Source organism: Condylura cristata, unplaced genomic scaffold, assembly GCF_000260355.1.
Source record: "Condylura cristata isolate star-nosed mole 26May11 unplaced genomic scaffold, ConCri1.0 scaffold00013, whole genome shotgun sequence".
In the NCBI taxonomy this organism is placed as follows: Eukaryota; Metazoa; Chordata; class Mammalia; order Eulipotyphla; family Talpidae; genus Condylura; species Condylura cristata.
This window is the reverse complement of record NW_004567114.1, coordinates 24112705-24140453: the sequence shown is the minus strand read 5'-3', so window position 1 is coordinate 24140453 and position 27749 is coordinate 24112705. Positions and strand designations below refer to the sequence as shown.

The window sequence follows — 27749 nt, the reverse complement described above, 5'->3', positions numbered from 1 at the left end:
AAAACCCTCACGAATTTATTTTGTTTTGTTGAATAGTCTGCCATGTAGAAGTCAAATATTTTCCTGTCGTTCTAACATGTTTTACTACACATAATTTCGTCAAACATCCTTTTTGCTGTAAATGGCAACACTTCGTTTTTCCTTATAGCTGAATATAACACCACTGTGGGGATCTTTATCTTCTTTATCTAATCCTCTATCAGTGCATACTCTTTAAATATTTTAAGTTATTAGTGTCTAACATCAAAAGGTGTAAGATTCTATCTTAGAGCAAGTGGAATTAATCTCTGATGTTTATCTGGCTGAGATGAACATCTTTTTCTGTTAAACCTCCCAATTTTGCATGATGCCTGTTAATATATATCCTCAGCTGTCATTCAATTCTTAGGTCTTTTATTCAGTACCAGTGGAGATGGAATTGGACTGATAAAGGATAAATCTATGTACGTTCATGCAGTAGATAAAGAACACCTCCGCAACAAAGTCTTTGATGGATCTGGGTTACTATCACGTCCTTGAGCTTTCATTTTCTCATCTCAAGACAGACCCATTCTGGAAACGTTCTGGTTCCCTTTTCGTTCCAGTGTTCTGTGATTTGGCTCTATTTCAGTGGAGAACACATTCACTCACTCACTATAATACATTTTGCTGGGGGTTGGCCTGCCCAGAGAAAGTCAAAAGTCAGAGAAAGTTCCCATCTATTCCACATTCCAACTCATGTACAGCTGGACTCTAAATATGCCCAAGAAAAATCCTCATTTTTTGAATAGGAAAATGTTTTGGGCAATTTAACTAGTTAGTGCTATACTTAAATGTCAGTATTTTTTACTGAAGCTGCACACTAAAATCAACCAACCACTGTGTTTTATTGTCAGGAACCCCAGCGATACTATTTAGTTGGTGCAGCCTGGGCAGCAGAATTTTTTAAGCTCTCTAGGATATTCTAATCCGAGGAGCTAAGTATGGGCAAAGAGCCTGATTCTCAAGCTTGTGTAGTGTGAGCTAATCACCGGGAAGGATTCTTAAAACAAGCATTAAAGCAAGTATTGCTAGGTGCCCTAGTCAGTTTCTAACTCAGTAGGTCTGGGGTGAAGCCAAAGAACGTGTTTTCCTATGAAGCCCAGGTAATCACACTGTCCAGAGACCTCACTTTAAGAAACACTACCAGTGAGGAAATTTTACTGATTATAGCACCTGAAGTCCTGAGTTTAAATCCTGATTTTATTATTACTACCTATGTAATCTGAAGTAATTTATGCTTCTCTTTTTTAGTGTCTTTATAACAATACTCAGATCTCAGAGTTGAGTTATGAACAAATAACGCATCAGTCAGGATTTAGTACAGAACCTAACACAGAATGCAAGTATTACAGAATACAAATATTAATTTCTTATTTCCATTGCACATGGCTAGACAGGGTGATTATGTTAAATCAACAGCACATGTTAATATTTATCAGGAAAAGAAAATAGGACACCAAAGCAAACAATGTCTTATTAGCATTACAGGTACAAGATAAATGATATGTATAGGGAGGTGTTTTAAGTATATGATCTTAAAAATACTTTCACTCAATTTTGAAAAACAGCAATTTAGGTGCTAAAAAAATGCTACAGTTAAAGATAACTCCTCTATGACAATAATTTACTTTCTTTTTTTTTTTTAAAGATTTATACATATAGAACTGGAGTACAGGCCAGAGGTGGAGGGGTGGTGAGAGGATTCACCAGAGACAGAGTGGGGAGCTGAACAGGGAGATCAACGAAGTACGCTGCTTAGGGGAGCAGCAGGCAGGTCGGGAGAGGTCTGTTGCACCATGTGGGTCACCTCCTGGGCCAGGAATTGAACTCGCACTAAAGCAGCTGTGGCCAGCTTGCAGTGCTACATCCTAACCTGTTGTGCCACCAGAGAGGGCCGAAAATAATTTACTTTTACATCTGCCTAAATAAGAGCATATTTGCCTAAAGCTTTAATATACTGATCTTTAAATGCTATTTAATTCAAGACAAGCTAAATTATTAAAGTGCATGAAAATCCCTATTATCAGTCAAAGCAAAACTTCTACCAATGATGGGACAGATGTTCATTTTATTTACATATAACAAAAAAAAAAACTAGTTTCCTCCCTGCTTGCCATTTACTTCATTTCATATGTCAAGGTCCTCTCAGGAATGAGCGTCAAAGCCTGAGACGAAGCATGTCCACTGCAGACGCTGTTGCACGTGCCTCCAGACACAGAAGGTACCAGAGGTTGCACTCTACAGAGGGGCTTGTGGAGGTGAGAACTGCAATACTGTCAGCGTTTCTCTGGGGAAGCTGTTTTCTAAGTGAGTTTTCTAAGTGCAGTTTTCTAAGTGAGTCTCAAAGGTGCTCAAACGTTCAGGTCTAAAGCCACCAAGTCTTATCAGGGTTATTTAAAGCATGTTGCTCCCTCAACAAACAGTTGATCCCAGAGGGAGGGTCTTTCGAGGATCTTTATTTTCAAAAGCCTTCCCTCTCCACTCTGGCCTCATGCCAAAATAAAAAATGATGGTTGTCTGCATGTCTTTTTCATTGTCATTTCTTTTAGTGTTTTCAACTGTTGATTACTTTTTAACTTTTCAACTATTTATGAATTCATTTAACTAGACTTTGATTTCCTTATCTTGTCCCTTTCATCCATAGAACTGCCTGAAGTCTCTCAATTCTCATGTTTCCTTTGGCTATCTGCAACATAAACTTGATAGCAATTTACAGTGTCCTGCCTGTGAACCAATGTCATTTTTATATGTACTTGTGTTCTCTGGATATATATTTTGCTTCTCTGTAGCAAGTGTTTTAACAAAGCTGATGTTTGATCAACATTTGAAAATTTCTAAATTACTCAGGCTAAAAACTGGACACAATTGGTTGCCTGTGGGAAAGTGATCACTTTTGCTGTTGAGATTATATAGGTCTATAATCTGGCTGTAAATATGGAGCATAGAAATACTTCCGTTGAAGCCAGAAAGTCAGCCTCTGTTATCTCTCCCTAGTGCTTTAAAATCACCCTCCAATGCTACCTAAGAAGGAAGCTTCCTTCCTCGTTGTTGTACATTCGTTCAAATCCTTTGTTCAAGGTTTCCCCATGAAAAGTTCAACAAAATTCCCTACCCCTTGAAACGAAACCCCTCTCAACCAAAACGACTTATTCGTTAGAAGCCATAACCAGTATAAAACCTTTCAACAACAAATTAAAAGAAAAAGGAAAAAATAACAACTAGCAATCCAACCCCTTTCAACCAAACCGAAGCACAGCTGATTTCATGCCCATCCTTCAGGGAAGCAAGCTGTCCTCTCAGAATCTGCCTGCTACTAGAAACCAAAAATACTGGCCACCATAGAGGCACAGTTTTTCCTTTCTAGAGTTCTTTTGGGTTGGTTTGGCACCATCAACGTAGCTCTGTCCGCAATCAGTCCAGGAGATCCTTTAACACGGCTGTAAGATTCCCAGAGACACTAGGGTAATACAGAGACTTGTAAGATTTATCTTTACATCTTCAAGTTTTTAGAACAGGTTGACTTGTGCAAAGTTTGGTTATGACATTTTACCTCAACTTCATCACAGCCAATATGAGAAAAATATTCTAAAATTTTTAATTAGTTGTTATAGTGTTCTTTTCTTTCATTTTTATGACTGACTGGGCTTCATTTAAGGCCCACTCAGATTCAATAAAGACCATTCCCTGCATTAGAAATCACAAAGCAGCTTTCCACCTACATAAGGCATCACCATTACACTACAATATATGCATGTGTGTGCATACACATATGTATACATCATACATATATTTGCATTTTTAAAAAAGTAAAATGCTTTCTTTCTTCCTCTTTTTTTTGATCTAGGCACCCAAGTATGTAGTTTGAAACTAAATAAAGGCCACAGGAACTTCCCAAGGAAGATCATTAAAAAGAAAAATCCTCTCTCTTATATCACACAGCTGGTCTTTGAGGCACACCAGTTAGAAAAGAGGTATTACCCATGGGAATGAAAAGACTGGATCTTTTCTTCTTTGGGTTGCAGCTTAACTTCCATTGGTGGTGCTAGTAAAACATGTAATTTGTTGTAAGCAAGTCTTTTCTTCAGCTTTCCTTCAAACAGACTTTACTCTCCCATTGAATACGAGGATTTGTAAATTGTGAACAGCAAGTTTCTGGTTGGGTAGCAGTCTCTTTTAAACCATGTGTTGGCTTTGCAGAGAGAGGGAAAGATATGGAAGAATGGCAGGGGAGGAGGGTGAGAGAAGAGAGAAACGTATCTTCATCAGGAGCACTGAAAGAACACAAGCTTCTCAAAGATGGTGCCGGTATCTCATGAAGGCCCAGGCTAGTACCATGGTGAAGGCAAACAATGGCACCAGCACCACAGCTATGGGAGGACCACTGGGCTCTCCTTCACCTCGATGTCCTGTCGGCCCATTCTGCACCGGTGACTGGAAGGGAAAGGAAAATGTTAACTCTAGTGTCTAGTATATATTAACCACAGGGAGAAGTTCAAACTGACATAATGCTGGGTCTAGGGTCTCTAGCGTAGTCAAACCTACAAACCCAAAAGCACTAACAGGTAGCAGAACTCTGTCTTGAGTTGTTATGTCTGTGTCAATGATTCTTTGGAAACAAAATAGCTCGATGGAAAGCATCTAACCTCATCATGCTGCAGACCTAAAGGGATTCTAAGTCAAGTAACTTCTGTTTCTCTGTTGCCTCTACCAAGCCTTCAGGAAAATAAAGTTACAATGAAGCTTACTGACACAATAAGCAATGTGGCAATTACTGGGCAGGAGGAGGGTATCCCCACCTTTCTCCACAGAAATGTTTACTTAGGAACATTGTCAGTGATCAGAGTGCAATAAGAGCAGATCTGAGTCATGTTAATGCAGTGCAATGCAAGTACTTTCAATACCCAAAGGGTGCCCATTCCCTAGTGTACGTGGTGATGTTCAGTATCGCCTATTTTATAATACTAGCCACAGATAAAGGTTTAACATATATGCAGCAAAGGCAAATGACTCAGTACGTAAAGAGAATCGCATCCTAGTGGCTGTCACTTTCCAATGCCCAAGCATTCCCTTTTGTGGCTGATGGTCTTTCTCTATCTTAGTCATTTTATTTTTAAGGTTGGTTTTTCTCAACTTAACTTTCTTTTTTTCTTTTCTTTTTTTTTTTTTAAAGATTTATTTGTGCATACAGAACTGGGGTACAGGCCAGAGACTCAGGGGAGGCGAAAGACTTCACCAGAGACAGAGTGGGGAGCAGAACAGGCAGATCGACAAAGTACACTGCGGGAGCAGTGGGCGGGTCAGGAGAGGTCTGCCGCGCCATGTGGTCACCTCCGGGGCAGGCGGGAATCGAACTCATGTGGAAGTGGTCTCAGCTTCTTAGTGCAGTGCCTCAACCCGCTGCGCCACCAGGGAGGGCCTCAACTTAACTTTCAACAGCTAACTTACAGGAACTATGGTGCTATCTTGTTTTGATTAGATTTAGCCAGTTATTACAATCCATGAAATTGATCTCTCAGTCTGAAAGGCAAGATTGCACAAACTACCATTCCACACTATCCCACCTCATCAGCTTTCATTCATTTCCTAATGGGATATTCTGAGAGGTCATGTCCAACAGAAAGTCATGGTTTTTAGGGCAAGGCCAATTCCTTGACCAGGATGTGCTTTACCAGGTATTAGTTATAGGTACTTCCTATAAAATGAACACTGGACATCACTTCCCACACACCTTCATAAAGAACTCCAATCATATCTGAAGTGCATAAATACTCTCCCTATAATACTCTGCCTTCATCTATTGCATACATTTTCTCCTGCATAAATTCCTTCATGATTTAGAAACAAAGAAGAGCCAAGGCAGAAGCAGCTGATTACCAATACTGTCTCTAGGGACCTTGTTTTCTAACCTGTCACTCCCTATTATTATATTACAAGAAGAATGTAACTGGTTAGTAACTAGTTTTTTTCCTTAATTATCTTTCATGCCTTGCCCTTTCCACTTTTTTAATATCTCCTTTTGAACTCTTCTTCAGGCTCTGTAGCCTCATTCATGTCAAAGGGGGACACTGAGCTTGTGCTGTACATGTTCTCTAAAATCCTTGGTACTTGGTATGGGAGGATTATGTCTATCCAGGCTTCCCTCCCTAGCATCTGAATTCTAAAACGGGAAACTAAGTAGTGGCTTCAGGGATGGGGGCTGCCTTGATGAACTTGCTTTTCCCTGGAACTTCCTGTTGAGCCCTGATCCTTAGGTCAAGAGGACACCAAGGTGATAAGAAAAGGAGAACAGCATGCTGCGGATATCAGAAACCCCAACATTGTTGTTAGCTTGATAAATGAGAATGTTCAAGGGCAGACATGCATTTCTTTCCCTATTACCAATATAAAATCAATTCTGGTCGTATTTTTAAATTTCAATTTGGTTTTCAAGCTTTAATTTTAAGAAACATTACCTTGAAGCTAGGACCTGTGTTGCAAACACACCGTTTAAGAGTTTCCTCTAATGATGAGCAGAAACTCCAGAGTACCTATACCAGGGAAGCTCTTCAAAAGAGAATGAAAGCAACAAAAGCCAAATACACCAATAAAGATACATCAGAGGGTGTATTCACAGGAATGGTACAAAAGCCTGGTGCGGGCAGCTGGCTCCAGGGACACGTACCCTGTGCTGCACTCTCAGGGACACAGCGTAGCCTGCGTTACGAAAGAGGTTTACAGCATCCTGATGCAGCAGGTTCTTTAGGTCTTGGCCATTTACCTGTCAAAAATAAGGAAAAGCAGTAAGAGGGATAGAATGCCAACTCCCAGGTCAAAGATTTGTCATGTGACCAAACATTTAAAAAACAAACTCCCACAGAGCAAATTCCAGGGGCCAGGAAAACGGGCAGTCACTTAGAACTTACAGAAATTTTTTCATTATATGTTTCCCTAGAAGTGAGGTTCCATGGCCCATTTAAAGGGCACATACATTTTTTTAAAAAAGGAGCCTCTCCTTTCTGAGGTCCTACAACCTGTCTTGTTTTGGTAGCCAAGGCCCTGGTGCTGCATTGGTATGTTTTCCATGAGCATCAGCTTGCTTCTCTAGAGCTAACATGGCCTTCCAGGTTGCCATTATATACTTTCTATCCCTAACCCCGGGCTTGCCAGCTTCAACTCCAGAAACAGAAATCTGTGAAGCTCCCACAGTTTGTTTTGATGCGATACAAACCTATATGTTCCATTGGTCCTGAAATACTGAACAATTTCCCTTAGTTCCATGGATACTCTTATCGCCCTCAAATTTACTCAAAACTGCATTTTTGTGATGATATGAACTCCTAAAAAATGTATGAGTTCAGGTCAGTTACTGACTTACTGGTGCGCAAGTATAAAGGAACACTGGTGTTAGCATTTTAGTGTGAGGAATGAGACTGGCCACCAGTGATGTCTATGCTGGCTGCACCTCATGACACGGTATAGCCTCCTTTACACAAGTGCCACGTCTCTTTTACACATGCCGGTGACAGCAAGTGCAACAATAACATTCAATGTGTTTACTTGGTAGGTTCTGCACTAGATGTTTTACATACATTAAATGACTTAATTTTCATAATAATCCTAAAAGGTCCAAACTATTTTTATCTAGTTTTCCTAAAGCTTAGCAAGGTTAGGTATTTTACCCAAAGTCATAGCAAGTGTAGGAGCCAGAGTGAGGGCTTTTAAATACTGCAAGGAAATTCAAAGTGCACTTTTATTTTACTGTTCTTTCTGCACTACTATTCTTCTAACCTCAACTTACTAGCTTTCCCTACTCAGATGAAGCTCAAGTGTTGACTTACTCAACTCTCTCACCTTTCCTCCCCAAGATGTTCATACTTGTTTCTCTATTCTGTCCTCTATCTTTGGTCTTACAGACTGTCTACCTTCCCAAGACAGTAGTGTCCAGCTCTATTCTATGTTAGAGGTACCTTTTGGCATCAGTCCTGGCCTTCCACATTAAACATACTTCAGCTCCAATATCTTAAGCTCTTAAAAAACTGACAATTTCTGTTCCCTTCATACTTCCTATTCCTCTACTGAATGTCTTCTTTATTGCTTCAGTATCTTTAACCATTTTAGACTTTACTTGAATCCTTACTCATTTAGGAGTTCCTGTTGTGATTTCAACAAAGCACTTGGTAAACTCAGACTCCCTTTACCTCATGGTCTCTTCCCATGTTTACAGTACTGGGCTACACACTCCATTTAATTTCCTTGTCAATACTGAGTTTAATATTCCTGGAGAAAGATACACAGATCCATGCTTGCTGACTCTGTTATATCATTAAAATCCCTCTTCATCTGGTAAACTCCCTAAAGTATACCTAGCGGTAGCTGTTCCAGATCTTTTCTACCACCAAATCCCCACTCCAACTCCCTCTCTCTTCTTTATCTTTTCTTTCTTGGGAATACTGAAAACTTATTCCAAACATTCTCATCATTTTCCTTTCTCCTCCCTCAAAGTTTCTTGATATTCACTCACTGCTGCTTTCCCCTTCTTTCTGAATTAACTCTATTCTCTTTATCTGGGCAAAACCTCTACTTGTTCTCTTGATCAAATTCTTTCTAGCCTCTTCACAATACTGAAGCAGTCGCTTGCTCCTTTCAATTCCTTAATTATCTCTATCCTCAACTAAAATTTCCTCACTTATAAAGAAAACCATGGAAATAATTCTTGAAACCCACTATCACCCTCTTCCAATCTTCTCTTTCTTTCACTGTATAACATAGTTAAAAGAACTATTTCTTTTTTTTTTTAAGATGTATTTATTTATGCATACAAGAACTGGGGTACAGGCCAGAGTTGCAGGGGGGTGAGAGGATTCACCAGAGACAGAATGGGGAGCAGATCTACTGAAATACACTGCTGAGGGTGTCAGCGAGCGGGACAGGAGAGGTCTGCTGCACCATGTAGGTCAGCTCCCTGGCCGGGATTGAACTCGTGCTGCAGAGGCTGCAGATAGCTCCATAGTGCTGTGCTTTAACCTACTGCACCACCAGGAAAGGCCCTCAAAGAGCTATTTCTACTCACTGCCTCTTCTTCCTTAGCCTCCATTCACTCCTATTCCCTTATAATTGCATAACATATGAGGCCTCTGAAGGGAAGAACTTCCTGCCCTGAAGGTCTGCAGTGACTTCCAATCACCAAATACTGTTGCTCTTTTTCAGTCTGCAGACTCTCTCTTCTCTTTTGCAGATCTCTCCAGTCTTAGCTTATAAACACTTAGTTCTGTTTTTGTGTTTTTTTCTTTCCTGATTCCTCTTCCTTCCTTAGCAAAGTAAGTAAACATTCCTCCATATTCTCTTTGTCCCCTTATCTTTTGACCTATGATGAACTTTTACTATTTTGACCTTAATCTGTAAGTCAACACCCCAATTTTTATCCAAATATCTATTTCTGAATTTGCAATTTCCTAGTGGGTACTGGTACCTGGGTACCAGACTCCAATCCAACATTGCCAGGCCTCTTTTATTATTAAAAAAAGAAAAAAACAAAAAACAGATTATTCTTACTTCCTTACTTCCTTCTTAATTGCCACTACCACTCTTTCAGACTGAAATTTTGACAATATTTTTAAATTCTGTTCACTCTATCAATCTTCACACACAAGATGTTGACAGATCCTATCATCTAACATGACAGTCCTCACATGCTATGTTTTCTTTTCTTTTGTCTCTCTTTTAACTGTGGATACTCTTAGTTGAACCACTGTGGTCACCTTTTCCCTGAATTTTTTGTCTATGTCCTCCCACATTCTAACCCATTCAAACACTGTGTCGTCTTCAGGTCAATTCTCCTAAAGCGCAGGTCTTTTTACACCACTTTACCACTCAAAAACAAACACAAATGTAGGAGAAGGGGAAGAAAAAGTGGTTGTCTGATACTTCTGTTTAGTGTGCCAAGTCTTCTAGGAAATGGTTCCAATCTACCTTCCCTATTTAACCTTTCATAACTCTCTCATATATCCCTTGAAAATCTTGCTAAATCACATACCTCACTGACCCTGGAACATAAAACACCTCTCCTGCAGCTGAATCCGCCACCTGAAATGAATACTCCCTCCTTTTAAAATATTCTACTTATCTCCTAAGATTAATCCTGAATAGGATCAATCCTAACTCTGGTATGAAATGTAATAAAGGATTTCCTAATTGATAATTCTGATTTTATACTAACAAGCCACCTTTCGATTATGCCTTGGTTCATTTAGTTGATATGCTACAGGGAAAGAACTTCAGGGGTTCTAGAATCATCACAATGAAATTTCAATGGCTCATTTTCTAATTACTTCGGTGGGGTTGGGGGGCAGAGATAGGTGTAAGATTGCTAATTTCAGTGTGAGAATACTCAATTAATTTAGTCTATGTGCTAAGTGTATTTCTCGTTGTAAAAAAACAAGTATTTATGTTAATGACATAGGCATTCTAATTACTTTTTTAAATATTCCCAAACAAGAGGTCTTTCAGAAATACAAAGGGAATTTCTTTTTCAATGAAATATTTTTCATCCTTTGTCCAAGATATACCAGCCCCATAAAATAAATTATGATTCTTTAATGCTTGGGAGTCATCTCTACTACAAAGCTGAATTTGCTTTCAATATTAACTACTCTTAAGCATTTTACAGATTCCAGCTCATATTAATTAACCTCCAAGTTCTACACATTTTATCCCTGAATATATGTGAAATCCACTCTTTATCACTAGCTTTACTAACACATACCAAAAGCCTTTCAAATGTATCTGGAAACTTGTTAAAAGTGCAATGATTAGGTCTTATCCCAGCATTCTGTGTCGAGCAAGCCCTTCAAGTGATTTTAAAATATGAGCTTTATCCTAAACTGCTCGAAACAATCTTCTGAATGGTTCTCTACATGTAGTCTGCTGAACTGGTTTAATACATAGTCTGTGCATCCAGATTTCATCAGGAATTCTCCATTAGAGAATTCTTATTAGAGTAGTGATTTTTCAAATATGTCTCTTGACCATTTACACAAAATTCTGAACTCAGTGCAGTGGGGTCAAGACCATGATTTAATTTTTAAAAAGTGGAATTGTAAGAAAATACAACATATACATCACATGTGGAAGAGAGAAGTATTTTGTTAATCACCACATTATATGTGTGTGTGTGTATGCGTGTGCATGTGTATTTCCCACTACAGGTCGTAATTGAGAGAGCTTGAAAACAGCTGCCTATAGCTGTGTTCCTCAGTCTTTACTCACAGATTACTCATCGATGGATCTTATTACAATGCTGTTTTTGATGTCAGTTAAGTGTGGGGAGGTTCCCAAGACTCTACATTTCTAACAAGCTCCTAGATTATAGCTAGACAGGTCTTGGATTTCACTTTTTGTACCACAAGTGACACAACTGAGGAATCTTAAGAATACTGTTACACTTGTTACTTCAGCTTCCTTAATTGGTGGCGTAGTTTAAATTTTACTGGAGCTGAGCTATGGTAGATTTGCCACATGCTAAAAAATTTTGCTGACTGTCTAGGAAACTGGAAAGGCAATGTTCCAGTTAATTAAAGGGAAGTGTACATTACTATTATTTGTTTGTTTGTTTATTGCTTATCTATGGCTGTGGGAAGTCTTTTTAAAATGAGCTACCTATTTCCTATCTTTGACTTGGTTTAGTGATTAGCAATTTTGAATTATCTCAGGATAGGGTTAATATTTCAGGATAATATTGAGAGCTACAAGAGCTTTGACTGTAGGATAATACGAATGGAGATGTAGATGTAGAGAAAGAATGGGATCAATTTGAAAAACGCTGACCTTAGAATATAATCTGGATGCTTTAATTTTTTTTTTATGAAGATCCTGAAATGGATCAAAAAAATTTTTTTGAGGAGGGAGGGTCTCTTTTATCATCAAAGTTGAAGGAAGAAATATATTATCTAGTTTCAATTAAGCAAGAAGCAAGTCCAAACAAAAAACGTCATTTATAACATAATGTGCTCACAGAAGAGCTAACACAACAGATGCTTACTCAATGCCAGCTAGAGACCTACATGTCAGGGACACATGCTAGGAAAAGATAAAGACTCTTCTTCCCTGGAGGCACTATCTAAAGGATTCTGTGTATTTCCATGTCTTTGTATGAGGGTTTCTGGTGAGTCTTTCCCACTGATTTCTAAGCTAAGGAAATAGACCAGGCTTTCATTTTCTTTTAAATTCCATATCACCTGGCACAGTACTGCAGAATCCTCAACAGCTGATAAATGTTGATAACTACTCAACTCATGTTTGCCACAATTAATAACTGCATCTGCAGAAAATGACTGTAGTTGATTAATGGCCCAATCTGTTGTTATATAATGAAACATTCATTTGTGTAGTACAATAATTAAATATATCACCCGGAAATTCATCAAAATACAGAGCTCACTGAAAACTGACTGTTGCTGACTATCCACCTTTTTTGTTTAGGCACACACAGGGGAAATAAGAAACTTAAGACAGTTGACTTTTTTCCCCCACAAAAATAAAATTTCCCTAAGTTTCTTGGTAACTTGTACATAAAATATTAGCCATCTTCACTATCATCTATACAAAATGAACTTGAGTGAGGAACCTCCAGCTCTCATCTCAACCTCAGGTCTGTTTTCTACTGGCAATAGCTGGTTTTGCTTCATGTTTGCAGATGCAAACGCACCTTAAAAATCACTTACATTATTTAAAAACTTATCTTTCTTAGTTTATTCCATTCAACGTGATCATAAAATGTTAAATTTCACTTTTGATGAGAAAGAGGAAACTGCATGATAATTAAGGAGGTTATTTAATTTTAGAGCTTGAAATTAAGATAAGGCATGGGTATTATTTGGGGAGAAATGGGAAGATTAACAGTCAATTACAACTCACAAGATATCTAGATTACTTAGTGATCCTTCTATTAGTTATCCAAAATTAATACATTATTAACAAGAAAGTTTTTTAGTTTGATTATCTAACAAAAATTAAATGAAATAGTTGGGCATATTTTTCAAGGTGGGTAATTATCACATATAATTGGAATATCACATATAATAATATCACATATAATTGGAAAGATTATATAGAATAAATGGGAATATAAACTAATAAATATTTGTGTTATTTTACAGTCACTCAAAGCCACCAAATACTTAAGTATATCAAACAGATAAAGTGAGCTTAAGAACAAATGGAACCATTTAGTGGTTAATACCTATTGAGTTCACTGAAGGATGGCGAGGGAGCAGGACGGTACATGCAGTAACAGAGGCAGAAGAATTTTGGAGCAAGTTCTTGGAAGGGAAACAAGTTAAAGAATATAGCTCTAGAAAGAATGAAAAGCCTGTGCTGGACTTTTCCTCTTGTAGATGTATGCTTTCCTCTTTCTCTTTCTTCGTTATTTCTCTCCATCCCTGTCTTCTACTTTTTTTTTCCTTCTTCTGTCATTCCTCCTCTTTTCCTTCACGTCTTTTCCTTAGCTGGCCAGAACATAAACTTCAATCATTCTTTGGAATGTCTTACATAAATTAGTATGTAATATCTTGAATAGATCTTTATTTCCATATTTTAATCAAATCTCCTTGTTATCATTTTTAGTCTTTTAACCATCTATTTTTCACTTTATTGACATTTAGCTCTTGCCACACATTTTCAAAAAACTTGACTGGCTTTCAATATTTCTTCTCTCTGTGACAAAATGGCCCACAAAAAAAAGGTGCCTTGTCTCAGTGAATATCTAATAATTCTCCCATACTGAGGTCTATCCTTTCTCTAATTCTACCCTTTATAAAAAGACTAAGCTTAGTTTTGACATAACATTGTATATAAAATCTATTATTAATTCGCCATATAACTTTCTGTTTAGAATAACTAATTCTAGCTCCTTTCTCACTTTTCATGAGGCTATATAGTATTCTGGTTTATAGTAGAGGCTCCAAATTCAGACAGAGCAAAGATTTAGTCCTCTGCCACTTAGTAGTTGCGTGACCGTGGGCAAAATGCTTGACCTTACCAAGCCTCAATTTCCTTAGCTAAGAAATAGGCAGAATAATCGTGGTAATAATAATAGATACCTAATAAGGTTATTACAATATTAAGTTTAAAGTTCATAGCATATTGATTGGTATATTGGTGGTTAATACCTGCTGGACATACCCCAATAGTGCCTTAGTTTAAAAAAAATTCCTAACCATTCACACTTTCTAACAATTTACCTTTAACTACATACAACTTTTTAAACAATATGCTCTCTTCTTTGCCCCTATACTTTTCAAGTCCCTCTTTGCTCATGGAATTCAGGTCTTGGTGTTTTGGAGAGAATATGGGATGTGTCAATACATCCTACAATGCATCATTTCTAACTATAATGTTATACTTTTTTTTTTTAAACAACCCACTGTCTTCCTTAATGTACCATCCTAGCTGATCTAATATTTTTAGAATATCCTTCTCTTGGGAGCTATAGGACATAGTCTGCCTCTAAACTGCTCAACATCATTTTAAGATAAAAAGTAGATTATCACTGTATCTCTCACAAAAATAAACATGATATAGTAGGAGTAGTTTAATGGACTAAAAAAAGGGCAAAACAGAAAGATTAAAATGGGATAGCCTTTTAAAAAGTGGGGGGGGGGGTAGTTTATCCACCATAATACATTCATATTCTGGATCAGTCAACCTTTCTGGGTTTACCTGAATTTCCTAATCTGTTCATTTATTGAGTACTGTGTTATGGCAGAAAAGGTTAAAAAACTATCTGGTCCATGTGAGAAAATAATAATAATAATAATGAACAACTATATACCAGAGATATTTTATGGGGGTGGAGTGGGGAATGGGATCAAAAATTGTGGGGGGAGGAAGTTCACTGGACTATGGTGATGGCACACAGGTGATTTGGTGATGGGAAGCCCATGGGGATTACAACTAGATGGAAAAAGGCACAAAATGATGTAAAACTAAACTATTATGTTATTTTAAAAAAAAATCTGGTCCTTGCCATTGAGGAAACTACATTTAAAAAAAAATGGTTCCCATAAAATGTCTCACTAGAGACATTATCAAAGTGAAATAGAAACACAGTAGGCAGATATCCAAATCACAGCCCTCTCATTTTTCATCTTAATAATGGGGGAAAAAGGGCTCAGAGTTTTAAAAGGCACTTAATTCCTACTGTCTTTTATTGTCCCCTGTGAATTAAAGGGAGACACACATTACTGTTACTCAACAAAAGGAAGGTGATCAAGTACAATGCAAGAATAATAAACTATATTTTAAGTTCCTTTCTCCTACATCGGCTGCTCATCCCTTGGCTGCTCACCCTTTCCTGTTTCACCTTTTCTGAACTTGGGTAAACGACTTATTTTGGACTTTGAATTTTCCTTGTATGTCAAATAATACCCTTCGGGATCTACGGTAGGGCTGGAAAAGAAGAGTGATAAAGGTTCCTCCCACTGAACCCTACCATCTAGATTATTTCTAGACCCAAAAAGGCAGGTAGGAATCTCCCCAAGGAAGGGGTCAGGGATAGGAACTATGACCTTGGGAGCAAGGGACTGTGAAGGAGACCAAAGCCAGTTCTCACCGAGAGGATCTTATCACCCTCCTGGAGCCGCCCATCCAGGGCCGCAGCCCCATTTTCCTTGATGCGGCTGACGTAGATGCCACTGTCGTTGGAGACATACTGCTGATCTGTCCCACCGACGATGTTGAAGCCCAGCCCTAAGAAAATCATGGAGGAGTTGTGAAGGAGATGGGAGTGAAGATGAAAGAAAGGGATCAGAGAAGAGGAGAAAGAGAAAAGAAAGGCCTAGTGGGAAGGGGATGTCCTTGAGTCAGACTGTACTGTCGCTGGTAAAGAGTCACATCAAGGCCTGTGAACAGCATCATCGACACAGGTCAAGAACATTAGGTCTGCCCATGCAAATCAGGCAGGACTAAAAAGCAAACAGTGATTAACATGGTTTACTGAATAGAAAAGCAATGATCTACATGTTATTCATTGAAGGACTAATGGTGATTTTTATAAGATGTGCTTGTGTTCACATCTGGCTTTGATGCTGTTGCTAGTATTTAGAGGACCCAACTCGACTTTTGTGTTACAAACATAACAGGGTTAGCTGTGTTCATGGGGAGCTCTGTTTTTAACTACTTTGCAAATAAACTGCCTAATACAATGGGAGAGATATTCCTAACAAAGTCTTCTCCTCCAAACTTCTCCAATCTTTGGGTGAGTTTGTAAATGATGGAATCTTGGGGGTTTCATTTTATTTGTTTTTATTTTGAGTTGAAAGGGTGTAAGTATATGTATTGGCAAAAAATCTGGGAACTAGAAAGGGAACTAAGTGATGTTTCATGATAGGACTAAATCACCAAACCCACTCTTCTCTCCTTTTCTATCTCAAGGGCAAAAAACATATACTTGGGTACAGTGATTACCCAGACTTATTCACTGTAGAAAATGGACTACCCATTGCTTAGCAACTCACCATTTCCTCTCCAGCAACTCTCTATTTCCCCCCATACCCGGTAGCCCCTGGCAGCCACCCTTCTCATCTTCATTTTTATGAGTGGCTATGTTAACAGGCATAAAATGTCAGTTCTGCAAGATGAAAAACATTTTAGAAATCTGGCGTACAACACTGTGCCCACAGATAGCATCATTGTACTGTGCACCTGAAAATCTATTAAGGGGAGATCTCAGTTAAGCATTCTGATCACAATTAAATTTTAAAAGGAAAGAAACTGACTACCAAAATAGTAATTGCATGGGCCAACCAGTAAGTCATGGGGCAGATATCCCTTTACAGCCCTAAAGGGATTTTAGTGCTGTATTAAAAGAAAAGGCACTTTCCTAGGGTTTTCTTTATGTCAGGAACTATGAAAGTAGGAGTCATAGTACAAAGAGAAAGAAGAGAGTTTGAAAGCAGTGAAAAGCAAAAACCTGGTGGCACAATTTTAAAAAGTAGGTAGCTACAGTCATTAGCCAACTACAGGTGTCAATAAAAAACTACTTAAGAGATATTTGTAAATTTTCTTTAAAAAAAAATGTTCCCTATTAGTGGGATGAAACCTATATAAACCTCACAGTATTAAAATAAGCACTCCCAAATCAATCTGTGATTAAAGGAAACACATGGCCAAAGAGAGATGCAGCAGGAAACATAATTTACAGCATAGTTTACACATGTGAACGAAAAGAAGGATTTAAGATACAAGATAGAAGGAGCTACTTCCATAAGATGACTATTTCAACGGAGAGTATGAAAATGTTAAGTTACTAAATGGTAACTCTTAATTTGTACTAGCGTTGGCAGGGGAGGTACTGGAAAGGGGAGGGTGGCTATTTATTTGAAATAATATGGAAGACAGGTACAGCCTGATTAAGGAAGGCAAGCTTTGAAATGACTTCAAAATGTGTGACATACTTGAGAAAGGCAACTGAGGCCAACCAGCCTCTTTCAATACTGGAATAAACTATTTGGAGAAAATCTTTCAATGAAATCCAACATCCTCATCAAACACTACAGATGCCTCTGGGGAGCTTAGAAACAAGAAGCATGTAAGTTGCTAAATGCAATATAGTAGTTAGAAAAAGGACAGACTCTGCTACTGGTATTCAAAGTTAAAAAAAGAAATTTTAAAAAGGGAGAGTGGAAGAAATCTTACTGATTGTTTATTTTCAATGAACAAATAACTGATTTCTACTGCCCCTCCCACCAGAAATCACATTACAGAGACATGATAATAACCTATCACTACTTAAGTGGTAAATGAACCATCTTTTAACATTGTAATTCCTGGGCTTACATGAAGTTTCTTTCTTCAACCAGACTTTATAGGACTGAACTTAACATGTAATTTACAGCATTTCTGCATTAGCAGGGGTCCTAATACAGAGTAGCTTTAAAATTCCAGGTAAAAATCAAACCCAGTTTTCTTTTTTCCAGTTAAAAATCATACATATATGAATACATATAGAAGACCCAAAAATTACTGATCATTTACTATGTGTCAGACACTGAGTTATATTCCCAGAAAGACATAAAGTTAAAACAGGACAGTCCCTGCTTTAACAACAGAAACTTATCCTTTTCTTTGTTCTCTTAGATTTTGAAGAAGCATATTAAAGTCAAAAGACCTGATTCTAAATTCAACTCCAAACTTACCAGACACATGTGGACTAAAACAAGATGTACCTCTGAACCTCAATTTCCTTTTCTGTACAATAAAGATTACAAATTCTGCCCTCTCAAAATATAACAAGTTAGGATCCAATAAAATAAAATCTGAATGCACAGTGGTTGCTATACAAGTAAGCTAGTAAGCTTATAAAGTTGTTAGTAAGCTAGTGGTACCTGTTATAGCCCGAAACTAGGTAGTGTGATAAAGAAAGAATGAAAAACAAATATTGCTAAGTACACAATTATTATTAAATATACAATATGGCAAGTCCTGAAAGATAAAAGACATTAAAAAGTTTATCCATCTCTTAATAGGACAATACTGGATGGGAACTTAACATGTTGAAATTAAGTAGGCCCATAACCTGTGTTTCAGAAGTTTCCCTTATAAAAAGTTTCTAGCAAGGGTGGCACTTAGAACATGTACAATCAGCCCAGGCATGTGCCAACCAACTGTAACAGAGGCAGCTAGAAATGACCAAAAAGGGAACTGCCATCCTAGTACACAGAACTGCTGATTATCAATTGTGTCCCGGGAAAATCTTCCACAAACAGGGAAGTCTACAACTCCTACTTTATTTGGTTGTCTTGATGTACACCTGTGTCCCAGTGTAATTAAAACAGTCCCCTTCAATTTCAAAAGCATTTCAGTTTGAATCACTGTGATCATCCTACCTAGAAAGGGTAATGTAAGAATATGTTCATTGTAGTATGTTTTGTGATAATGTGGAAATGATGGTAATTTAGTGTCGCTCCCTTAGGAAATACATAATCAAATATAGTTAATAGTAGCACTGATTAATTACAATAAGTAACAGTTTTAAAATATAATGGTGATGTTACTATCATAATCTTATAACTTAAATGCCCCTCCACAAAACAATATTTCTTATTTTAAAAAGCACTTACATTTAAGAATTATAGAGATGAACATATAATGAATTCAGTTCTTGCTTTCTATCACCCAAAAGGGATTGAGGTGAAAGGAAGAAAGAATAAGAACAAAACTGCTCCCCTCAGTAGTGTATTGCATTAAATCCACCTGTTCTGCTCCCACTCTTGTCTCTGGTGAATCCTCACACACACCCCTGCACCTCTAGCATATACCCCAGTTCTTGTATGCATAACTAAATAAAAATAAATCTTAAAAAAAAAAAAACTCAATGGCATTCTTCAAAGAAGCAGAACAAATATTGTTGAAACAAAAAAACCCAAAATAGCAAAAGCTCTTCTAACTAAGGGGAAAATTACACTCCCAGATTTCAAACAGTACCACAAAACCTTTATAACAAAAATACCAAGGTATTGAAACAAAAACAGATACAGACTAATGGAACTGAATTGGAAGCCCAAAAATAAAATCACACATATACAGTCAACTAATCTATGACAAAGGAGCAAAGAATATACACTGGAGCAAGGAAAGTCTCTTCAATGAATAGTGTTAGAAAAACTGCACTGCAACATGCAAAAGAATGAAGCTAGCCTATTACCTATTTTATTTTGTATTACATCAAATACAAAAATCAACACAAAGTAAATGAAGATTTGAATGTCAGATCTGACACCACAAAGCATATAACATAGACAAAACACTCCATGACATAAGCCTCAGAAAGATCTTTGAGGATTCTTCTCCAGAAGCAAGGAAAACAAAGGAGAAGATAAACAGCTAGGAGTCCATCAAACTAAAAAGATCTGTACAGCAAAAGAGACAAGAACCAAAACGAAGAGACAGCCTACTGAATGGGAGAAAATATCTGCACACCATATGACAGATATCAAAAATCTACAAAGAGCTTAGATAACTCAAAAAATTAAAAGCCAACAACCCAACTAAAAAACAGGCAGAACTAAAAGGACACTTCTAGAAAGAAAAAATGCAAATGACCAACAGGCATATGAAAAGATGTTCAACATTACTAATCAGGGAAATACAAATCAAAATCACAATGAGATACCACTTCACTCCAGTGAAAATGGCCCACCAGGACACAATCAATAATGGAGAGGATGTGGAGATAAAGGAACTCTCTTACACTGCTGTTGAGAATGCAAACTGGTCCAGCCACTGTGGAAAGCCACAGCATCATGGATGGAAGTGGAAGGAATTATGCTAGCCAAAATAAATTAGAAAGAAAAGATAAATATTGGATTGTCTCACCTATATGTGGAATATAGAGAAATCAAACAAAAGATGAAGAAAAAGTCAAAACCAACAACCAGACCATAGATCTGAGGCATACAGCAAGGGAGGGGAAATGAGTGGTACAAAACAGGGAAGGGAAGAACACTAGGGATTATGGTGATGGTTCAAAGGTGAGCCATCTCTTATTAGTTAAATGGAATAATCACCATCTGCTTCTTGTTGGGAGTAGATAAGCCAAAATACTTAAGTTTGACAATAGATGACAGACACTCAATAAATGATACCCATAAGGGGACATTCAGCTAGGGTAAGGGAGACTGTCTGAAGGCTATCAGAAGACTCTGAATTGAGTCTTAAGCAATGAAGGAATCAAGATGGAAATTTAAAGTTAAGTTTTCCCTACTTTCATTAATTAATAATGCTAGCATAATTTCTAATCCAGTCTTTACCTATCTCAGCAGAATGATCACCTTGAACTCTCCTAAATAAACCCTCCCTTCTAGCCAGGCTGGCTTACTCAACTGACCTCAGAATATGCTTCATTTATTTCTCTATTACTACATGCCATACCCATCCCTGTTCCTGGAACTGGCCTAAAGTCTGTCCATAAAAATCAACCTAAGTTCTACCTTCTTGATATTGATCAATCTGGCCTTTAGCAATGCCTCCAATCTTTGAACTTTTCCACTATGGGTTCAGACTAATGCATTCCTCTCATGATAGCCTTTGCTCTCCCATTACATACATACACATCATAGCCATTTAACCATTTATACCTTTGCATTGAAACTGGACTTTTACATGTGTAACCTGATATCTCCATTAGACTATAGATTCTGTGAGGGTTAGACATCCTGTTATCAAGAGAATAAAGGGCAAAGATAATATACCATTCTAGTGTAAGATACTTGTTACATAAACTTACAGATCAAAAAACTGTCAGCCACAGCCTCAAGGTTAAATGCAAAGCACATGACAGGTTCTGTGGAAGCTTAAATACTTGGACTTAATGGGTTTCTCGCTTTTAAGTTCTCATTTTGATATATCTCCAGCTATTGACAGCAAAATAAAAACCTGCTGCACTGGATTAGTTATTTCAGATACCTCAAATCTTTCTGGGAATAAGGTGAGATTTAACAAAATAAAGGTCAAAACAAAGGTTGGCAGTTAACCCCTCAGACATGGCTACTATACTGGAAGGTATTAAATGAAATGAAAGAGAATAAGTCCATTTATTTTGAATAAATGTACTTATAACACAGAAATTAAACCATTTTGGGTGAAATATGTCAGTCAAATTTATTTAGTCTTCTTAAACAATTCCTTGAATTCTGTCTAGCTCCAGTGATACAGAACATGACTAATACAAGGAACTTTAGGTCTGTAAAATGAACAGGGTTAAAATGTTTAGTGACTGGTAGGCTGAACAATAAGCAACACTGTTATGCAAATACCAAAAAAAAGTGAAGTGATGTAATACTGAACCTTAAAAACATTCAGTGACTAGAATTTAAGATAATATCAGCTTTCTGCTCTTCTTTAATCAGGAGATACTGGAAATACATTGCAAGCTGCAGCAAAAGGATAATGTCAAAATTGCTTAATGTCTTAAGCAAGCAACCCAAAACAAACCTCAAATCATTATCACAAGAGAGCAAAGGTAAAAATAGGGATATTTAGGCTATAGAAGGCACAAAAGAGAAGCAGAAAATACTTCTAGAGCAAAAGCAAATGGAACTATTGCTATTTTAATAGACCCAATGAAAGAGAAGTACAGTAAAATGAAGTCAAGAGCACACTGAAGTCAAGAGCATATTAAGTGAGCATCTCCCAACAGTTTAGGCGGTTATATGGAGTATCACACTAAACCATGTAGATGTGCAATGAATTATATTCTCAAAAAAAAAAACTGACTTGTATAACAAAAAAGATGACAAAATGTGCATAATTCTGATAGCCACATGTATGAAGAAAATCTTTTTTTGAGTTGCAGTCAAACTACTGCAAAACATCAGATGGTAAAGAAGTGATGGATTGTTCTAGGTAGTGGTGATGTTAACAGAAACGAGTGGAAGACTTTCAGAAACACTTCAGAGACAGGACTCAGTATTTGATGTCTCTTAGAATGTCAGTATTTGGTAGAAATTACTGTTTTAAGCCAGCCATTTATTTACTGACAATAACATTAGTAGCACATACATAGTACTCACCACCTGTCAGGCAAGCTGCAGCAAAGGATAATGTCAAAATTGCTTAATGTCTTAAGCAAGCAACCCAAAACAAACCTCAAATCATATCACAAGAGAGCAAAGGTAAAAATAGGGATATTTAGGCTATAGAAGGCACAAAAGAGAGGCAGAAAATACTTCTAGGGCAACTATTGCTATTTTAATAGACCCAATGGCAAGAGCATATTAAGTTTTATACAGATTAACTCATATCATTTTTACAACCCTATAATGTGGATTCTATTCTTATGCACATTTCACCGATGAAAAACTAAAGCTTTCAACATTCAAGTTAATCTGCCATAAATGTCAAAGAATAGAGCTCGATGATCGCCGAATAACGATTTTAATAGATCTACTACACAGTTTTAAAGAAAAAGCAATAAAATCCAAGGCAAGGAGCCTGGAGTAATATTAAGAGCCTAATGAAGTGAAGGGGGCCTAAAGGAAAGAGGACGAGGGGTAAAAAATGCACACACCCCTGCACTTGAATCCACACTCCTAGAGATGGGCACCTAGGAACTGACCTTTTTAAGCCAAAAACAACTCCAACAAGCCAAAAAACCCTGGGTGATTTTCGGGCAGAACCGGGTTTGGGAACTGCTGTAACAGATCTCTAAGGTCTGTTTCTGCTTTAACATTCTAGTTGACACTCGAAATGAACTTCCCAGAAGTGAAAGGAGGGGAGGAGGGGTACTAGGACAAAGAAAAACGGCTATGCATTCGTTTACAATCTGAGATCCGACTTACACTGAAAAGCCTCTGCTAACAGGGACAGAGCGGACAAACGAAGGAGGGGTGTGGTGCTCACGCCAAAAGGCAGGATCCCCCACCCCCACCCCACCGCAGGGATTTTCTAGTACCATTAGCATAAAGAAACCCTCCCGAACGTACCCAGCTAGCCCAGGATGCCCACACACTCTGCGTACTCACAGCCAGGCAGAATCCCGTAGGGGAGGGCCTGCCTGCCCCGAGGCCAGAGGAATGTGGCTCAGCAGAAGAGGAGCCCGCTCGGCAATTACCCCGCGAGTGCGCGACTCGGAGACGACCCGTTCCACACATACCCGAAGGACCTCTGGTGAGATTGATCTCCTCCTCCTCGGTCACCGAACAATCCACTCTTCCATTCATGGTCGCTGGGCTCCGGCTTCCCACCTGGGTCAGCCCGGGCTCGCACAGGTGAAGGTGAATCAACCCAGGCGCGACGCCCGGAGCACTACACTTTCGGTTTCAGCGGCCCCCAGACCGGAAGAGGAAGTCGGGAGCGCTGGGAATGCTGGGAGTCGTGGTTCTGGGTCGGAAGAGTGAAGAACCCAGAGCGAGTCACCGTCCGGGTAGGCTGTTGGTGAGGGTGAGGATGAGGGTCGGGGTGAAGGTTAGGGTGGAGGGGGAGGGAGGGCGGCGGCGGGGAGGGATAGTAAGATGTAAAAGCAAAAATGGAAATTGTAAAATCTCCACAAATGCAAAAAAGGCAAAGGGTTAAAAAAAAAAAAAAAAGGATTCTGTTACTCGGCATGCGTTAAACCATACTGGGGTGGGCCGCTAGGGGCAATCGCTAAGGAAAGCGCACCCTTTTTATACGGCCAAGCAGATATAATCATGTTGTGTATGTGCTCCTGCAAGAAGAATACACACCGTTGGAGTGACATCATATGTTAGTGGATTGCCATTATCCAAAGGAAAAATAAAATTCTGTGTTGGAGCAAACCATTTAGTTTAACTCTAGTTACCTGGTATAGGTCACTCTCTTTGATATTTGCATTTCAAAAAGTTGGCTACTAGGACTTTAAGAAAAACAACTTTCTTGGGTTTCACCTATCAGGAAGTTTATTTAGATTTTTAAAAGGTATCTACACTTACATCTTTACAGCTATATGGTTGACTGAGGAAGGATGTCTAATTACAAGTTTGCTGGAGAAAATCGTCCAATTAGCAGAGTGGGGTAAAAGTCTCCCTTTTGAAGACAGAAAATTCCATTTAAATAACCTTACAATGAGACTAGTGGATGAACTACCTGTGACTTCAAAAGCCTTCCTGGCTTTTGAGGTAGCATTTCAAAACAGGACTTGAAGGAACCTTTCAAAGGTCAAAACTCAAAAGCTTAAAACAAAAACTTTTCTCTGCAAGGCTGTGAGTGCATAGCATATATAGGCATCATTGGTTAGTTGGACACAGATCTGATGAATTCATCTCTCTTTCCAGTCTGATTACCAAACGTTCAGGGAGGGTTTCTTTATGCTAAATGTTCTTGGCGCTAAAAAGGTGACCCAAATCTGGGACAGAGTATGAGCTAGACCTTCATATCTGAACTGGAATAATTCTGTATATTCTTGAATAAAAACAAAATATAAACAAGTCAAATTTTGAGTGCCAACAAAAAAGAAAAAAAGCCATCAGTGAAGAAATTTGGAAGAAAAGCAGAAGCTACCTGTAGACTATGGAGGAGGAAATCACTGCTCATTACCTGGAAAAAGTGCCCTTTTCACCTGATTGCACATAGGGTGGTAAAAAAAAAAAAGTTGCTTTAGATCTTCACATTTACTGTGTCATATGCCCCTCCCCAAACCTGTTCAATGCTTTAATCTCCAGTAGCCAGGAGAATTGAGAACATAGAAAAACCTTCAGTGAAAGAACATATTTCATTGAAGATGCAATCAAAAAACTTATGCACAACAAAAAAACAATACCAAAACAAAAAGGCATACTCCTGAATGGGAGAAAATACATTTGGCAAGAACTGATATCAAAGATTAAAGACCACATTCAACTCAACAGAAAGAAAACAACACAATCAAAAGATGAGCAGAAGAGCTCAGTAGGAATGTCTCCAAAGAATACAAATGCTGGCCAACAAAAAAATATTCATCAATAAGCCAGAAAGAGAAAGAAAAATACCGGATGGTTTCACTCATAGCAGGAGTATAATGGACCAGGCGAGAAAATAACAAAAATAATGAACAGCCATATACCAGAGACAATTTGAGGGGGTGGAGTGGGGAATGGTATCAAAAACGGGGGAGGGGGGGAATGCACAGGATTATGGTGATGGCACATGGGTGATTTGGTAATGGGAAACCCACAGGGATTACAATCGAGATGGAAAAAAAATGTACAAAATGATATAAAAATAAACTTTTGTAATAAAAAAAATATTCATCAAAACAGGGAAATGCAAATTAAAACCACAATGAGTAATACTTCACACTTGTGAGAACGGCCATATCAACCATAACAGAAACAAGTGCTTACAAGGATGTGGTTAGAAAGGAACACTCTTACATTGTTGGTGGGCTTTAGGCTGATACATTCCCTAGGGAAAAACTGTATGAAGATTTCAAAAAGATTAAAAATGGATCACATATGATCTGCATCAATTGCAATCCTAAGTATTCAGATGTTAAATTATAGCTTTGATTAAATATACTTAAAACAAAGCTGAATATAATTTAACTTGGAATATAATTTAATTCTATTTTTATTTTTTAACATTTATTTTTATTTACTTATGCACACAAGGGTTGGGGTGTAAGCCAGAGGTGCATAGGATTCACCAGAGACAGTGGGAAGGAGAACAGGCAGGTTTACTGAAATACACTGCTGAGGGGAGCAGTGGGTAAGACAGGAGAGGTCTGGGTTAGCTCCCTGGCTGGAGATCAAACTCAGGCCTCAGCACTGACACATAACCCCTGATCATCAGGGAGGCCCCCAAGACTATATTTAGTAAATTAGAGAAAAACAGAAAATTAAGTAAAAGATAATAAAAATACAATCAAAATTAAGGATGAAAGTCATGCAGTGAAAAAATATTTTTAATCATTTCAAAAGATTTCATAATATTCATAACTTACTAACTAGAAAGATTATCAGGAATCAACAGGTAAACTACTAAAGTCAAAAAATAGAAAATAGTCTTGGCTGTAGGTCCTCCAGGTCATAAAAAAAGTTATAAAATTTTATATTTTAAATTTTATAACATTTTTATTAAAATTGTTATAAAGTGGGCCCTCTCTGGTGGTGCAGCAGGTTAAAATGTAGCACTGTGAAGCTGGACACAGCTAGCCACTTCAGCCTGAGTTCGATCCCAAGCCAGTGAGGTGACCCACATGGCACTGCAGACCTCTCCTGTCTCGCCTGCTGCTCCCCTCAGCAGTGTACTTTGCCAATCTACGTGTTCTGCTCCCCACTCTGTCTCTGTTGAATCCTTCTCACCCCTGTACCTCTGGCGTTCCGTATCCATAAATAAATAAATCTTTAAAATGATAACATTTCTTTAAAAAGTTTTAATAAATTGAGAATATACATAAAATGAAAATTTGGTTTAAAAAAATACTTCTACCAAAATTGTTTGACAGAAAGAATGTTATAGCAATTAAAACTTTATCTATACACCACCATCAAAGAAAGTTGAAGCTGGATCGCATCGGTGATGAATCCTCTCAAATTGTCAACAAAGGAAAATACCCTACTTTGTATATACTCTCACAGAAAGATAAGATGGAGAAAGGCTTTGAAAATCATTTCATAACTCAGGCTTCTTAAGGAGAAGAAAAGGAAAGTAGAAAACACTACCTCTCACAAACACAGCATGAAAGTTCTAATCTGGTGTCTTTGCTACATGAAAGGAGCGTGGGTGTCTCCAGTGTGTTCTAACTATGACCAGCGAAAGGGTAAAAATGAAAACTCAACATCTCTTCTTGGCTCCCTAAGATACAGAAGATACAGGGAAACACGCTGCTCCCAAGTTTGGAGAGGAAGGCAGGCACAGGAGCTCTGTCTGCTGGAGCAGAGACTCACAGCAGAAGATGGTGCAGGACCTGTCCCAGGGTAAGAAGACAACGGCAGTTGACAAGCTGCTGCAATGTGTCATACCCATTCTCAGATATATCTGAGGGTTAAAAACCCCCAAGAGGACCACAGTATTTTGAAAGAATTACCTTCAGGAGTCCGGCGAGATTTCCACATTAAATACTGGAGAAAAATCCCCTCCTGCTTCTGACTAAGGTTGGAGCAAAGGAAGTTTTTGAAATATGGTAAAGAACACTTCTTAACAAGGCCTCAGTCTCAGAAGAAACAGTTAACGAGAACCTATCCTGCTAGTGTAATGGACCTGGAGTAAGGGAAATAACATAAGGATGGGTGAAATAACATGAGAAACATTTGTGAAGT

General features: G+C 38.1%; 1 protein-coding gene across 1 annotated transcript; it reads right to left on the bottom strand.

Moving 5' to 3' along the window:
* Nucleotides 1-4107: 4107 nt before the first annotated feature.
* On the bottom strand, nucleotides 4108-23814 carry LOC101619140 (synaptojanin-2-binding protein). Its single transcript, XM_012724516.1, has 4 exons — nucleotides 23648-23814; nucleotides 15608-15744; nucleotides 6683-6778; nucleotides 4108-4452 (listed from the first exon to the last, which is right to left on the bottom strand). Exons 1-4 carry the CDS (start codon nucleotides 23712-23714, stop codon nucleotides 4312-4314), a joined length of 441 nt encoding a protein of 146 aa, XP_012579970.1. The 5' UTR covers nucleotides 23715-23814; the 3' UTR covers nucleotides 4108-4311.
* Between the last annotated feature and the right edge of the window lie 3935 nt (nucleotides 23815-27749).

Coding starts and splice junctions, on each gene's coding strand:
- LOC101619140 (XM_012724516.1), bottom strand. CDS start 23,714: ATGAATGGAAGAGTGGATTGTTCGGTGACCGAGGAGGAGGAGATCAAT. Junction 15,745..23,647: donor TCTCACCAGAGGTCCTTCGG/GTATGTGTGGAA, acceptor TGATTTTCTTAG/GGCTGGGCTTCAACATCGTC. Junction 4,453..6,682: donor CCCTGAGAGTGCAGCACAGG/GTACGTGTCCCT, acceptor TTTCCCTTCCAG/TCACCGGTGCAGAATGGGCC.